Here is a 16,201-nt window from a genome sequence, read left to right on the forward strand (position 1 = left end):
GCCACCTGTTTGAGATGCTATTCTGACACACCTACCCATCACTATGCATCGTACACAGCATTCCAATTGCATTCTGGGTCTCAGGTTGCTTCAAAATTAAGCTTAGCAGCACTGATTTTTACAGGGTCAGCTTTCTCTGAGCAATGAATACCTTCAAACAATGAACTAACTTATATACCTAAAGGTTAGTTATCTAAATCTAATGCATCCATCCTGGGCTCTCTTCACAATAATTGGAAGGAAAGTTCTCGTTTAGAGAGCAATTCATCTTATCCTCAAATAGGTGTGAAAAGTATGTGGGACGAATTACCCCCTAAAAATGTTTTATTTCTACCCTGTTATGGGAATCTACCACTAGGTTAGTGCTAGACGACTGGCTTTTGGCCTTCTAAGCTAAAGTGATAAGGATGTGTGAGAAAATATGGATGTGGCCAAGTAACAACAGAAAAGAGAGTGAGACAGTATTTGTAGATTTATAGAAGCAAGGTGAAGAAAATAGTAGAAGCTGCAAAGGCCCCTTTACTGGGAAACAACTGGTTTTACTCAAAGTTACAATTAGAGGTGGCTTTTTATACCCTCACATTCTCTGAGGTACTGTATTAATTTTTGTGTTCTGCTGGGTGCAGCTAATGAAAGGGCTACCCTAGTTCTCTGGCTGCAGACATTTTTCTTGTTCACATGTTTGCCAAGTAAAGTAAAGACTTGCATAACTCACTTTACGTTGACTTATTGTTGTTTGTGTTTTCCTTTTTTTAAAAAAAAAAAAAGTCCAGATATTTTGTGGTTTGCTACTTTAGAAAGATTTGGGCTATCTTCTAATAAAAAAATAATTAGTTTTTACTTCCTTACAATGTATTTTATCATGTATTGCCAGGACATGCATAAAATATTGTGAGTAGGGCAGTTTTCATTAGAAGTATTAGAATTATTTTCCTTCTTGGTTTCCCAGAGCTGAAACCTACCATTTTTCAGAGCATGCTGTGAAAATCCTATTTTCTAAGTCTGTTCACAGAAGAGGTGATTTAAACTTGATGCGTTTGAGTGTGGGCTGTTATTGTTTGAAATAGGGTTTTAACATTGAGTAGGAAATTCATGTTTAAAGAGATTGGATTGCGTTAGATTATGATATCCTTGTTACTGATGAAATTTATTATTTTGTTTGTATTTCTAATATTATTTTCAGCATCTGCTGAAACTTAGAGAAGATTTAAGTAAATCTAAATAAATTTTAAAAATCTTTCTCAATGATGTCTTGGGTGTTGAATCAAATTGATACTTAACTTTTTCTCAGGTAGTATAATATAAGCCTTTTTTCCAATTATATTGCTTTTTCTTCTACATGCATTTTTCTGCTGACTGTACTTTTCTTTATCTGTAATAGAGTAGCGCATATTTGCTCCTGAAGTGAGTGTTCTCAGTGCTATTTTCCTATGCTATTCTGAGATTCTTCTAAGAGTTTTTCCTGTCTTCACTTTCTTGGGGAAGGACTGGTGAATACTTAAAATATGCTCATTTTCAACTTGGACTTTTCTTGAATGGAGCTGTATTTTAAAATTTTCCTTATTTTTTTTTTTTAATGAGTTTTTAACTCTAAACTATACCAAAACTCCTCAAAATCATCTATAATTGTTTGTGAACATTGTTAGCCCCACTGCAGCTCCAGATGTGTATCTCTATTCCTTTATCTGCAGTTCAGGATGTATCACTGTAAGGCCAGAGCAAATCCTAATCATTGAGAGACTCACTTTCTTTTTTCCTGCCACAATGTAAAAAGGCCTCTTTCTTATGGTTTGGAAAGATGTTTTATTAAGAAATACCTGAGATAAAGATACCTTGGCATAAAAACCTAGCCTAGAAATGGCTATCGGTTGACTTTGAGTTTTTCCTAATAGTTCCTCCGTTTCTTATTTTTCCATTCATTCCAATATGCTTTTTTCTTCTGAATGGTGGTGGCAGCTACCATGGGGAAAAAGACTCCTCACACATGAAAAGAGTTTTCCCAGGCAACCTACTCCAGTCCCTCAGACAGTCTTGAGAAGCAAACCTCATCAGTAACTTTTTGGAGTTCAAAGGAACCCATTTTTCCTCAGGTCCTACTTATCTGTGCCCTCATTAACCTCTTCAAAGAACTCTGAAGATTCAGGTAAACGCTTTCTTCCCCTTCACTGAAACCGAGTGGCTTGAACCTATGAACTTTTCATACAAGTTTTTTTTAATATTCTGATGAATTTGGAGATGGATTCTCTAGTGGCAGACATTGATCAGCTGAGGCCCAAAGTTGCTTTAGCTGAGATATTTCTGCTTGAAAAGCAGACCTGAATTACAAGGTGTTAGAACTTGCATACAGGTTGGAAGGTCTGAGTATTACACACATATATGTGAAGTTTTCTGATTAAATAAATGAAATTGTGGAATTATAGAAAAAAAAATGTCATATTCAAAACACTGACAGCGTGGGTAATCAATTCTTTTTCCTTCAGTGAGGTGAGGCTGTAGCACTAGTAACCTAGATTCTCTAAAAGGACAGATCTGTTCCTACCAGCATACATACACAAAACTTTTACTAATTTAATATTGTTTGTTTGTTTGTTTGTTTTTAATACAAGGACTTATAGACCTAGAGAGTGCATGAAGGACTCTGGCTCTATTGCTGAGTAAAAGATTGCCCTGCGTTTGGAGAGGGCATCCTGGGTTCTGGTCTCTGGATTTGTAAAGAGCCACCCTTGGGAGCACCGTCCTCATCACACACAGAGCGCAGAATATATGAATTTGAACATCCTCAAACTCATAGCTTCTGGGTGTTAATGGGGTCTATATGGAAGCTGGGTGTTTCATCTCTGAAAATGTGCATGCAAGAAATACTTTCAAAAATTAAAGTTGTAGGTTCTGGGGAGCTGAAGGTTAAAGAGAAGAAAAGCACTCAGTGAGTTTGAGGCACTTCAAGGATGTGAAAGGAGCTATTTTGCATCTCAGTTCTAGATGCCTAAAGGCTTCTTTGGGATAAGGGTGTCTGGGTACAAAACACTATATTAAAATTTAAAAAAAATGCTAGTATGTACCTTATATAAATAGTTCACCTGTAGGATTAGAAGATAATTCTCATACAGATTGACACAAATAAGAGAGCATTATCCAGAAAATACTTTTTTTTTGTTAAAGATACATTATGCTTTTATACTCTGTCTCTGTTTTCCAACTATTCCACTTGAACCATTTGCACTGTATTGACCTGCTCTGGGCCTTTAGGGAGGCTGTTAAAATCTGTAACGTAAACCCACAGAAGTGTCAAATATTAACAAGTGTTCTCTGCCCTGCTGGTGCTGAACGTTGATCTACCTCAGACATCAAGAAACTGAGAGCGCTAATTTGTAATTGTTGCCTTTCCTGTTCTTTCATGTGGTGGGTAAGCACGCTGAAATGTCTTTCCTCTAGCTATTTGACTTTATATAGGCACTTGCATCACCCTGATCTTTACAGTAGCAAGATCCCGCCCAGTAGCATACTAAATGGTGTGACTAACATCTGTCTCCTGTGGTTCGTTGTTTCTCTCATGCTGTCCTCGAAAGCAAGGTTGTGTATTTAGCTGTATAATGTTAAATATATCACTGTAGTCTGGAGGGATATGTGTTTAACTGTGCTTTTTACTATGAGTTTATACTAAAGAAGGCAAGTCAAACTGGTGCATTTCCACCTGAAATGGAAGATGATGAGGTTTGTGTGGGCTTCAGGTTCTGGGAGAGGCCATTCCTTAGTCTTGAAATGGGACTCTCCCTCCTGCCCAGAAAAGCTTTCCCTTACTGCAAGCTGATGCAGGTGCCTGACAAGTGGAGCCACCATCCGAAGTCCTATCCTTCCTGCAGGCCATGCAGCACACCAGGGGTGAAGTCTCCCATCTGGAATCCACACTCACCCTCACTGCTAGGTAGGAGACCAGAAGAAGAGGCAAATTTAATATGCTTTACCTAAGGAGATATAACAGAATTCTTCCTCCTTTGAATGTTTTATTTGAATTGGGAGTACCAGTGAAGTCTACTTCAATACCATTATGGAGTTTAATTAGCAGAAATAATGAAGTATGGAACTAACATTGTACTTTGTGTGGTTATGATTTTTTTTTATCATAGTGATTGTTTATTGAACTGCCATTATTTTGGAGCTGCCTCATGCTGTGCCTTCTACCCCTACCTGACTAAAATTTGCATAGCTTGTGAGGGTAAAAAGAATTGCCTTCTGCTAAAATTAATATTGAGTCAAAGATTTTTAAGCCCCCATTTCCTTTAGCACTTCCCAAAACAGGAAAATTTTCTTGTTACCACAAAATGTTTGGTTTCTATTTAATTAAAAATACTGGCTCCAAAAATTCATAGCGGGAAAAAAAAAAAAAAAGTGTTTCCATACAGCATTTCTTGCCTTCTCTGTTGTCCTGTCGTATGAAAAGAGCATAACAAAAGCCATCCCCTCGATTGTCTTTTAATTGTTTGCTTCCTGAGCACTCTGGTTCGGAAGCAGCTAGAATGGATTATAATTGCCCCTCAGTAGAAGATTCAGGCATTAGATGAGCTGAATCACCTTCTGAAGTTACCTGTGTCTGTCTAGCTTAGGCAGACTGAGCATTTATGTGAGCCCTTCAGTTAGGACACTTGAGTTAGATGGGAGGAACTGTATTAAAGCGTTCATTCAGTTGTCACAGAAAAGCATGCCTTTAATAAGAGTGGGATGCTCAGTGAAGCAAAAGGTGCTTACTGTAAGATATTTATAAAAATCATAACCCATTACTTCCTTCTCAAACATGCACAAATACTATTTCTCATTGGTTGTTTGTTTTTGGTTTGTTTTTTAAATAGACTGAATATTATGATCTTATTACATTAACATTCTTAATAATGTTGTACAGTCAATGTATTTTTCCCGCCATTTGTTCATTTCACCTATAGGTATTCAAGGAACCATTTATATGACAAATTGCTAGGAAATGATTGGTTTCATTATCATTCATCGGTATTCTGCATAGGTCCCACTGAAGCACTATGGTTTGGACAATACAGCACAGTTTGTCAGTGAATAAGCTGAGTTCTTAAATGAGTAACTGATTTCTTTACCCTTGCAACGTACAGGTTGTTCTTCACAATCCAGAATTCTCATCAGTAAGCTGCGTGTTTTGCATAATACTGGGCACACATAGCCCGTGTATGTTGATGGAAGTTACTTTTACAGCTTGATAACATGCTTTGATTTATCACTCTTTAAGCAGTGGCATTCTGTTTTTCCTTTAGGGATACGATGATGGGTATGGGGGTGAATATGATGATCCAAGTTATGAGACATATGATAACAGTTATGCCACCCAAACACAAAGGTAAGCATTTGTACTTTTACATTATTTTTCCAAGAACACTTCTTTTCTCTTAGCTTTTCATGTAAATTTCCTGTTGTATTTTCCACATTAAATTCTACAAAATCTCAGAGCACTTTAAAAAGCTATCAAAAAGTAATAGTGGCAGAGTTTATATACAGAATTATTCCAATGAAGCAAAACTGCAAACAGCTGTACTTTTAAAATTGGTGCATATTAAGTGTATTTTTTAAAAAAAAAAAAAAACAAGCGATCAAATCATTTTCCTATCTGATAGCATTCTGATCTTGTTTGTGCAATTTTTTTTTCCCTTACTTGTGCAAAGTTGTCGAGTGCATCTCACATTTATGGCTCTTACAATGTTTTGGGCAAAACCAGAAGAAAATAAAAATAATCATGATGGAATTGCCACTGGTTGGCATCTACCATCAAGGTAAACTATAGAAAGGAATTGCATGCCTGAAGTAAGGCTGAAATGATCTGTTTGCAGCCAGTTACTTTCTCAGCAATTTTTAGAATTGGTAAAAGCAACCAAGTTTGGAAATTTATGTTGTGTGATATTGGGGAAAATTACAGTCACATCTTTTATGATTTCTGTCACTAAAATGAAGCAACAAAAATGATCGCTTTTTGTGTACTCATACACCACACGCAGTCAAATAATAATTTGACAGTTGGTCCATGTTTATTAAATATGGAATGACATCTTTTTCACAGTTAAGCTGAAGGATTAAAGGGAGCTACAGCCAATTATTCAGAAAATGCTCTTACGGGTTGCTAAGAGTACGTGTAAGATTGTGGAAAGGCAAATGAAATGAGTCAGTGTGATTCTCACTGGGCAAGAAAGTGATGTAAATGTGCAGAGTTCTGCACTCCAAAGACCAGAGGACCTTAAACTTGCTTTTTGTTCAACCATCTTTTTTATCGAATGCTTTGCTGATGAAAATGTGTGTCAGAATTACATTCAGCTCCAGAACTGCTGTAGTGAGAGGCACTTGAGCTCATAAAAAACATTTTGTAAGTAATTTTATAACCAGTGAAGTATATTTAAAAGGATCGTCACACCTAAATATGAACCTTATCAAGTATATTTTAATGACACTTTTAAATAATTATACATTTCTAGCTGCACCCATCATGTCACTGTGTAGGTAGATATTCTTGTTGTCAAATGTACTCCAGCTTTTTTAAAAAGAATTCAGTAGTCTTTTGCTACATTAGTTAATTGTCACAGGAGATACTGCCGCCAGTGTAAAAATAGTACTTAGCTGGAAATCTCTCTGCTATGACATTGCTTTTATCATCTGAATTAACCTGTAATTTCTTTGCAAGTTGATGTCACAGGCAACTAAATGACGAATAGATCAAGTTTATAAGGCGTGTATTGTGATCCAGCTAGAACTTGGCAGTGATAATTTGACTCAAAAAACCCCAAAACTTATAGTCACATAATTTCGCCAGTTAAACAGCTATTAAGTTTAGTTATCAGATATGTTGTCTACTAACTTGAACAACCTCCAGGATACCTAATCTATTTAAAATCTGCAACTAGAACATCGCCTTTTGTAATGTATGTCAGGACACATACTTATCCATGTTGAGTAGCACTGAATGCTGCAAATATTCTATTGATTACAAAGAGAGCACTTTTGGAAAAACACACTTCTCATTTCAAAGATTTAAAGATCGAATGTACCATTAGATATGTAATTTGGATTTCTGTATCTTATTGGCCATTTAGCTTCACAGAAGTGTCTCAAGACTGAGCAAAAATAATACAATACAATGAAATAGTATGACCAAAATATTCGGTTAGATGTATATATCAAAAAGTTTTCTCCCAACCACAGATCTTGGTTATTAGTATACTCCAGTCATATGAGCAAGACATATCATGCGCACACCAGACAAAGATTACTGCTTCAAAGTACTCATTCGTTTCATCCAGTGTGTGATTTGCAGGGAAAAATAATAGCAAAAACATGTAGACAACGTCTGTGCTCCATGAGAAAAATATCGTTACTGCCCTCTGCAGGGATTGACTGAAATTCTAAAGCATGCGACAAGAAAAAATTGTGGTTGGTGGCTTAATGCAGGGCCAAGATTTCACGTTAAGGGCAGTTTCTACTCACTTTTTATGGCTCGTTAAGGAATAAATATGGCAACTCTTAGAGAAGGTACAAACTCTCATTTGTCTCACCATGCATGTTGACCAAGCCTTACTCTCCTCCTTGCTTTGAATAGAAGAATGTGTTGGGGCAGGGGGCATGGACAGATGGGTGGGATAGATGGTCTGAGTGCAAGCTGAATTCAGTGTGCTTTAGAGCAGAGGGCACAATAAGTCATTCCTTGCTCCCCCACTCACCTAACGCACAGAGTGAAGATAGTGTTTGGGCAGCCTGCCACCGCCACCCCTGTTACCTATACCTTTGTCTTCTAGACCTTATATCTACTTCCCATTTGCTCACCAGAGGCTTTCTGCCCATATATATTCCTTCTTGGGGCTCTTAGTCCATTGCCCAAGAGGTCAGATTTAGACTTTTTCATAAATTAGGCTCTGCCAAGAGCAGAGAAAATGAGGATGCTATTGACATGCACCACTGTACTACAACATAGGATTATGATTTAGTAGAAGAAGAACCAAAAATACTAAGCCCCAAGACCATCTAGATGCAAGTAGAGATAAATGCTGTACTTTTGTGCACAATTATCTGAAGATTTGCACTAGAAGTCAGGCACAGTGTTGCAGGCCAAAGTTATATTTTTTATAGGTCCTTCTCTAATGAACTCTACCACTGCGACCTTTCCAGACAGAGAGCTCTGTCCTTCATGACAGCAGTCTGATTTTCAGGCTGCAAAGAGGGACATGGGGTCTCTTGCAGAAAAGACCATGACAAAGTCCTAGGATCAGGCTGGAATGAAACCCACAATAAGTCTGCATGACTGAATGAGCTAAAAGGCACCACAAGAGTACTTTGAAATGGACACAATAAGCAACTTGAAAAAGAGAACAGCAGGACCCTCACTATGGTAAGCACCACCTGTAACTTATTATGTATGGGGAGACTTGTTTTAGGAAGGAGAGAATTATGGACTATAACAAATATAGCTTATATTGCATGAAGTATGTCTTTAACTAGCAGAAGCTGTATTTATAAAGCCACCTTTTTTCCTCATCTTCCTGTCCCATAATGACAACCCAGAACACAGGATGGAACCTCAGATTTAAAAGAACTAGCTGCCGTTCCCAACTATATCTATAACCATTATTTACAAGATTCCATGAAAGGCTACAGGTTTAGCAAGGACATTGAGAAACACTGCTCATTTTAGCAATTTGTTCATACCGATGTCAAAATACAGTCTTTAAGATAATTAGAATGAAAGCTTTGTCCAATGCCAAAGATAACAAGGAAACAACCGTTTCAGTGGACAGGGGAAGACATCAGCTCTGACATACTTCCCATGGGCAATGTTGCACTGCACTTTGAATTGCTCAGTTAAACCCCTTTTTTGTCTCCTTTCCTCTCCATTCCAGTGTGAAGATGGCTTTCAGTGATAAGTACATCTGCCTGCCCAGACACACCAAAAGATGTTCAGTAGTTGTTAAGTTTATACACTACTCCTTAGGCACTTGGAAGTCAGGCAGAGAACGCTCAAACCCTTTTTTCCAGCTAGATTTACCTCCTGAATCTCTAATCTGAAAACTTTGGTTAAAAAGATAAATTCTAGACATGCAGAAGTAAAAACTCCTTTTCAGAATATGATTGCCATCCCTGCTCCTCACCATTGCCTGTTCACATGTGTCAATGGTGAGGCACAGAAGGGAGTAAAGGGAAATAACTGATGTTCTCAAACAGCAGCATCTAATCTCAGCAATCCATCTAAGTTTTCCACTCCCCTTTTACACTTGGTTCTTAAAAAACTTGTAAGAAGTATATTCTGGTTGTCTAACAGAATTCTGGCATTAAACAAAATTACTATCACTGCACAGTTGTTTAGCTAGACTCAACCCTCACCTGTCAGCTGTTCTATCAGATGCTGCCCAATTTCCGTTTCTAAGGTAGATGTCGTTCCTGTGCAGGCCTGTAAAGGTATGCTGCTTGTCGACTTTATGATGATTCTTAGCATTTCAAGCAGACTGATATTCTTACCTTCAAACCATGTTGGTACACATGGTAGCAACTGTTCTTCCTTTCCATTCCCACTCAGACATTGACTTAAGTAAATGTGATTTTTACAGGGCAACAAGCAAGTTCATAAAACAAAACTCCAAAGTGGTAGAACTATCCATTTCCAACTCAGCTGTAACACAGAAGATGTAGGAGAATCCTGTTAGTTTTCAAAATATAATACACTTTTTGATTTTCTTAGCAGGAACTTTTAAGTCTGTTGAACCACCACCATTGTCCAGGACTCATGGGCTGAGAACACTAGATCACCAGGAGAAAAAGATGAAAAGTTTTGTGAGAGGATCTACAAGATCTACCTCTTTTGTTACTCAGAGGTTGGTAGGGAATCAGACCGTATGACGTGCAAAGGGTGGCCAGAGTCCTCAGCCAAGACCAACAGAATAATTTTGCGGAAGTGGATCAGTTACTGATGAATCAGCTGAGAACCATGATGGCCAGCAAAGCCATCTTTAGCTCTGCTACCACATCTGTAGTCATGTCCACTGGCCTTTGTGTCTCTGCTAGCATCAGCAGTTTCATTTCAAAGGTACCATATCTCACAGCCAAAAGAGGTACTAAGGAAATCTGGGACTGATTGGACAGTCACAGGACAAACTAGGAAGGGTATGTTCCATTTAATCCACTTGTGCATAACCTTTGCAGTCATATGTAGTGTTAACAATGGTGCCTGACAGGGAGAAGCAAAGGAAGTCAATGATTGTCTGTTGAAGCTTAAAATTTGGGTTTGATATAATTTCCCTGTTCCACAGTGCCTGGCATGAACACTTGCACATCAATCAGTTCTAGGTTTTGTGAGCAGGTAGTTGGTATATTGGCAATGGCTTCCAGGGCTGGTTGGTTGGTTTGTTCTTCTATCTTTTGTCCTGTCTGTTTTTTGTTAAAAACTTAGTTCAGCTGCAAAATGAGTTGCTGCGTGGGTGATTACTAAAGAAAGAAGAGTCTGTGACTCCCATCCTGGGCTGGAAATAGACTTGCATATATCAGAAAACCTGTAACATACTGACAAGAAGAAAAAAGAATTCAGTGATAATAGGTACATGAAAATAGTGCAAAACATTACTGTTACAGATGCCATGCCACAGTGACACAGGGCTTCTCATGGCATACGTTGATCTGTGCTGTGACTGCAAGATGACATAGGTAAAGGGCTTTTCTCTTGCCTGCCTGGACCCAGCCTCACTAATGACAGTAACCCAATTTTAGGGCCTTGAAGCAATTCTTGGCAAAATATTTACTGTTAATCTTGCAAAAATTTTATGTTATGCTGTAGGCAGCTTTCCCCTGGACACACATTCCATGCTGGTATGCAGATCGTTTGGGGACAATGACTTCTTTTTTAGTCTGCCAAACACACATTGCAAACTCATCCTGCATCTGCTAAGCAAACAACCAAACTACCAAACTTCTGTTTCTGATGCAGAAATGTATGTTATAGGCCATGTCAACTCTGAACTTCCTCTCTAAGAAGTTAATGGTAGTAGAGAATCTAAATCTTAATATAAAGATGGCACTAATATGTCTGTAATCTGTTCTAATGTATCGTACATGATGTAAAGACTTACACACATTGTGTTAGATAACTGCCAAAATGAAATTTTCTTAGAGAAATGAAGAAGAGAGAAAGGAAAGGTGCAGTAACAGAGAATTTCAGGTTGACTGGCGTAGCTTTCATCTAACTGAATTACATTTAATTCAAAAGATATAATCATCTATGGTTCATACCTATAGCTGTCAATTCAGCCTGTAATAGGCTCTGCAATTATGATTCATGTTCTCATGACTCAGACCCACTGAAAATTTCAAGAGCATATTCAACCATTGAGACAGAATATATGACAAGTTATTGACTTTGAAAATAAACTTTGTTTTCCTGGTTATTCTTGTTTCTGTTGCTCATGCTGTCTACTGTACAGCTTGGTTTTACAGATCCTTTTAGTGCAGGGTGGGCTGCTAGCACAGGGGATTTAGGGATCACATACTTGTTTCAGATGTGACATGCAGGAACATAACATGGACCACAGTTCAGCCATGTCACTTATGTGGCTTACGGTAAAATCACTTCAGTGCACAGACATGCTGCAAAATGATTTAAGAAGTAAAGCAAAGAATATTTTATCCAGTTAAATCTCCAGGAGTTATTTACATCAGCAGTGTACATTTGCCTGAGCTCCAGTTCATCCTGGTTACCCATGCCTGATCTCCAGATATCAAGACTTTGTATGTATATCTGTTTACAAACATGAGTTCTTCACAAAAAATGCTGCAAGTAAAATAACACTTTCAGACTCAGACTAGTACACTTGTAAAGACAACAGTACGTAGTTCTGCTGGGCATACATGTTCTTTGATGGACACTACCCAATGGACTATTCTTCTCTCCAATCTCCTTGTGGGTTCAGGAAAAAAAGATGTCTCTATGTTTCAGTAAAAGAAATTTAGTATTAACATTAGGAGGGAGTGAAGAATAGTAACACAGGACTAGAGTGCTTGGTAATCTCCATGACCATAGCTTTTAAAATCACATTAGACAAATTTCAGTAAAGAATCATGTAAATTAATTTGTGTGGTTATAGGTAGATGAAATATACATCTACATGACATCTTAAGGTCCCTTCTAGCTCTATTTTCTGTTACCTTTTCACATTTTTGTTCATGCATGACTAGGTTTACTTCAAGATAACAACATATGGTAACGTAATTGGACTAAGGAAGCTGTTTTGTTACAAACAAAAAGAAAGTAACCCCATTTTCAAACTCTGTTTTCATTTGGGGGGCGTTATGACTGATAGAAATCCTTTTAGGAACAATTAAAGTAAATCTGATGTTTCAAGCACTAAAAAAGTAAATGTATTTTTAATAGAGTAGAATACTGACTTTCATATGTTTTTCAGGTTGTGTTAAATTACAGTAGATAATTCTAGTCCATTCCTTCAGGATGATCTTATAATAAAGATATCGGATCTTAATTTTTCACAAGTAGCATTTTCATCTAGGTACGCAAATGTACGCAAACTGAAGAGTGTAATGTATCTCATAATACAGTACAATGCAGCACTGGATGAAGGTTCTCTTTTAGTCTCCTTTCTAATGCTGAAAAGAGGAAAAATTCGTTAGGGGATAAAAATCGTAGCTACAAGTGTATCAAGAGATTGAAGAGTTATATTAATTTTATTTGCCACTACAAGGGAAATTAATATCATAACCAATTCATGTAAGGCATAAACTATCTTAGATGCTCCTTTCAGTTTCAAGTATTGAGGTAGACTTCTTAAAACAGTGCCAGGATACGTACAACAATCGTTAGTGCAAATTACAATACAAAACCTGTTTTGTCAGTCTTCTCACTTCTATCTGTAGTCATGAGAAGAGTAAATAAGTCTGCCAGGATTCTGCAAGAACGAACTGCTAAAATCTTCTGCTGTGGATCTGAGGGACAGATGGCAGCAGCATTCAGATTGCTCATAGCTTTTACTGATATGATAGCTGTCTTGGAGCCACTCTAAGATTAGAGTTCACCTTTGTCCTTGTAAGTGATGTAACAGCATTAATTCATTAGCATCACTGTAAAGTCTAGAAATCCAAGTAGCTGAACAGCATGTTACTGTAGTAGAATTGTACAACTGAAAAGATTGTGTTCTTCAAAGATCTTTTGAGTTGAAATTCTTGAAAATCTTCTACCTGCATGACAGAAATTACTCTTATATTCCATTTTGTGCAGAACTTTTTTGATAAATTTTTGAAGGAAAACTTCATTTGAAAAATTCTCAAGATCTAGTTAGAACTCTTCCTTGAGAAAACCACTGCCAGTAACAAATGGCTGTTATGTAGCAGGTAAGGTCTGATCCCTGTTTTGGAATTCAGTCTTCAAATGACAGCTATCAGTTTCCTAATCTCCTGACAGACATTTGAGGAGCGGGGAAAAGCCTGGCAGACTTCTAGTAAGTTTCTGTCTCTTGCCAATGTGTCTAGTGTGTTTGTACCTACCACTTGTAGTGAGTTCAGTGTTCCTTGAGGTGTCCAAATATGTAGCCTCCCTCCAACTGAATCCCCAGCTATAATGCTGTGAAGGGATTTCCAAGCAAAAGATGGTAGAAATGCTCAGGATAAAAATAAGATCTTTGGCTGTTTAATTGAATATAGAAGAACCGGGAAGCAAATATTTCTGAACAGTCTTAAGACAAAGACTTGGAGTTGCTCTTGAGAAACTCACAATTGTATTCACATACTCTCTTTCCTAATGTCTTGCTGAGGAGCTTTAGTAAGCAGCATTTCTCAGATTCATGTGTTCTGATGCATTCAGAAGGAAAACACTGAGAGAGGTCAATGATTTTCCTAGAATGTAGATTGAGTCTAGTAAATCCTTAAAGTAGTGACCAGACACCTTAGTTTAATCAGTAGGTCCCACTGTTTTTGACTACTTGCTTTGTAAAAAGTTCCTGGAGACTACCTGTGGAAAGAACTATCCATAGTTAAATGAAACAAATTTGTCCTTAGTGTAAAAATTATGGCTAGACAGGACTGTGAATAACAATTAATTTATTTAGTAGATTATCACAGGGTTAAATCTTTTGGTGTTATGATCAGAGGTTTACTCGCTTCTCTCTCACTTATGAAAATATTACTATACAGTAAAATATATAGACACATAAATATAATCTGAGCTGCAATACGTAGAGTGGTTACACCGGTTCTTTGTAAAATGGGATATTCATTATTATTTTCTCAACTGTGCACTCTCTCACTTTTTAACCAGTATGCATTGTATTTATACTTTGTCATATTTCATTTTGGCTTTTTTGCTCATATCCACCTGTTCATAAATAAAGATTTCCCTGTATTTTATTTCCAACTTGTTGAAATCAATCAAGCCAGGAAGCCTAGAATATGACATTTTATGTATCTTCACAGCAATCCACTTACGGCATTTATCATCAGAAACTGTTTTCAAATGCCACTTCTCATTTATTTGATTCAATGAGCAAAATGGAATCAAATTTCATTACCCTGAAGTAGAGAAAAGTTTTTCCTTTAGAACTGGGTAGGATTCCTGAAATTCTGCATCATTCCATTTGCAAATACTGTGTCTGCAGACAGGTTGTACTATATTCTGAAATAGTTGATCATAATTATGTATCTGTGAGAAAAGTACGGTGGAATGAGGAATATTTGAATAGAAATCCCCATGTATCTGTGGTTTTAGCAAATAAATGGCAGATGGGTTTGTATTTCAGATTTTCCAAAAAGTTCAGAACCCAAAGTCATCTTGCAATTATGATAGCTCTTTACTCCTATGCTTCTATAACTCTACTGGATTCTTATTTTATTTTTTAATGCAGATTTGCAGTAGCATGAAATCAAAAATAGGAAAGTGCTGGAGACAGACAAAATCTAGTTTAACTTCAGGCATGTTGTAAGCTACAAAATAAATCCAGGCAGTATTGTAATGGAGACATTCTTCTCTGTTAAAAATATTGGATACGATCAAACTTGAGCTTTCAGAAAAAGGGAGACTTTATCCACTAAAAAGTTCACCATATTATTCCATTAGTTCTTATGACCTATTCAGTAAAGGACTATTTTTGTGATTTAAGGCTGAATCCTGCAAGAAATTCCTTTATTCAAAGGACTTCTCATCTTTCCTGTAGATATAATGATCTGTTAAGTAGAGATGTTCCAGTAAGTTTCAGATTCCTAGGAGGATTATTTCTTTATTCACATATTTCCAGTATGAAATATTATTTTCAAAAAATTGCATATATTGGAATTCCTGTGATTGCAAATCTTGCTCAACTCTCTTCCAAGCAGAAGCATACTACTTTGTGTAAATAGCTTTTCTTTCATGGCCGACTACATGTTAAATCCTGCTGGCTCTCACCCTTGCATAGGTTGGAGAAGCACGTACCTGAGGGGGGCCTAGAGGAAAGCTGAGGAGGGACTGTTTACAAGGGCACGTAGTGATAGGATGAGGGGCAGTGGTTTTAAACTAGAAAAGGGTAGATTTAGGTTGGGTATTAGGAAGAATTTCTTTACCGTAAGGGTGGTAAAGCACTGGAACAGGTTGCCCAAAGACGTGGTGGAGGCCCCATCCCTGGACACATTCCAGGTCAGGCTTGATAGGGCTCTGGGCAACCTGATCTAGCTAAAGATGTCCCTGCTCACTGGGACCTTTGGGGGTCTCTTCCAGCACAATGCATTCTATTATTCTATGATTTTACAGTCTTACATAAAACAACTGCAGTAGCGTTAGTCAGGATCCTGATATGCATAGGACCTGCATATTTGGTTGTTTCAATTATCAGTGTTGAACATTGTAAACTCTGAAGATCACTCAATGATGTAATGATATTGAAAAAGAGGGAGATAACGGGAGATAGGAGACCAAGACCTCAAAGCATCCATTCGAGGAAGTGCAAAAGAATGAGAGTTGCCTAAAATATTGACTCGCGCTTCTAGGGATCCTTGTGAATTATCCTGGGTGTTAGCTTGACTCAAGAATCTGTTGTCTGAAGCTAAACCAGACTGGGATATATCTGTATGGAGTGCTAAAGTTTCATGTATCTATTTAAAGTGTAGATGCGGATTGCAAGCTGACAAAGGCTGGGAATCCCTCTTCAAAGAGTGCCAATGCTAAAACACAATATTGGTTCACTCTCAC

At 37.4% G+C, this 16,201-nt stretch overlaps 1 protein-coding gene across 1 annotated transcript in view; it reads left to right on the forward strand.

Moving 5' to 3' along the window:
* KHDRBS2 (KH RNA binding domain containing, signal transduction associated 2) overlaps positions 1–16,201 on the forward strand; it is a 372,404-nt gene that overhangs the window by 331,661 nt on the left and 24,542 nt on the right. The window contains 1 exon segment of the mRNA XM_086461500.1: positions 5,274–5,356. Coding sequence (XP_086317626.1) covers positions 5,274–5,356 — 83 coding nt within the window.

This window comes from Leptosomus discolor, chromosome 2 (assembly GCF_034619465.1).
Source record: "Leptosomus discolor isolate bLepDis1 chromosome 2, bLepDis1.hap2, whole genome shotgun sequence".
NCBI lineage: Eukaryota > Metazoa > Chordata > Aves > Leptosomiformes > Leptosomidae > Leptosomus > Leptosomus discolor.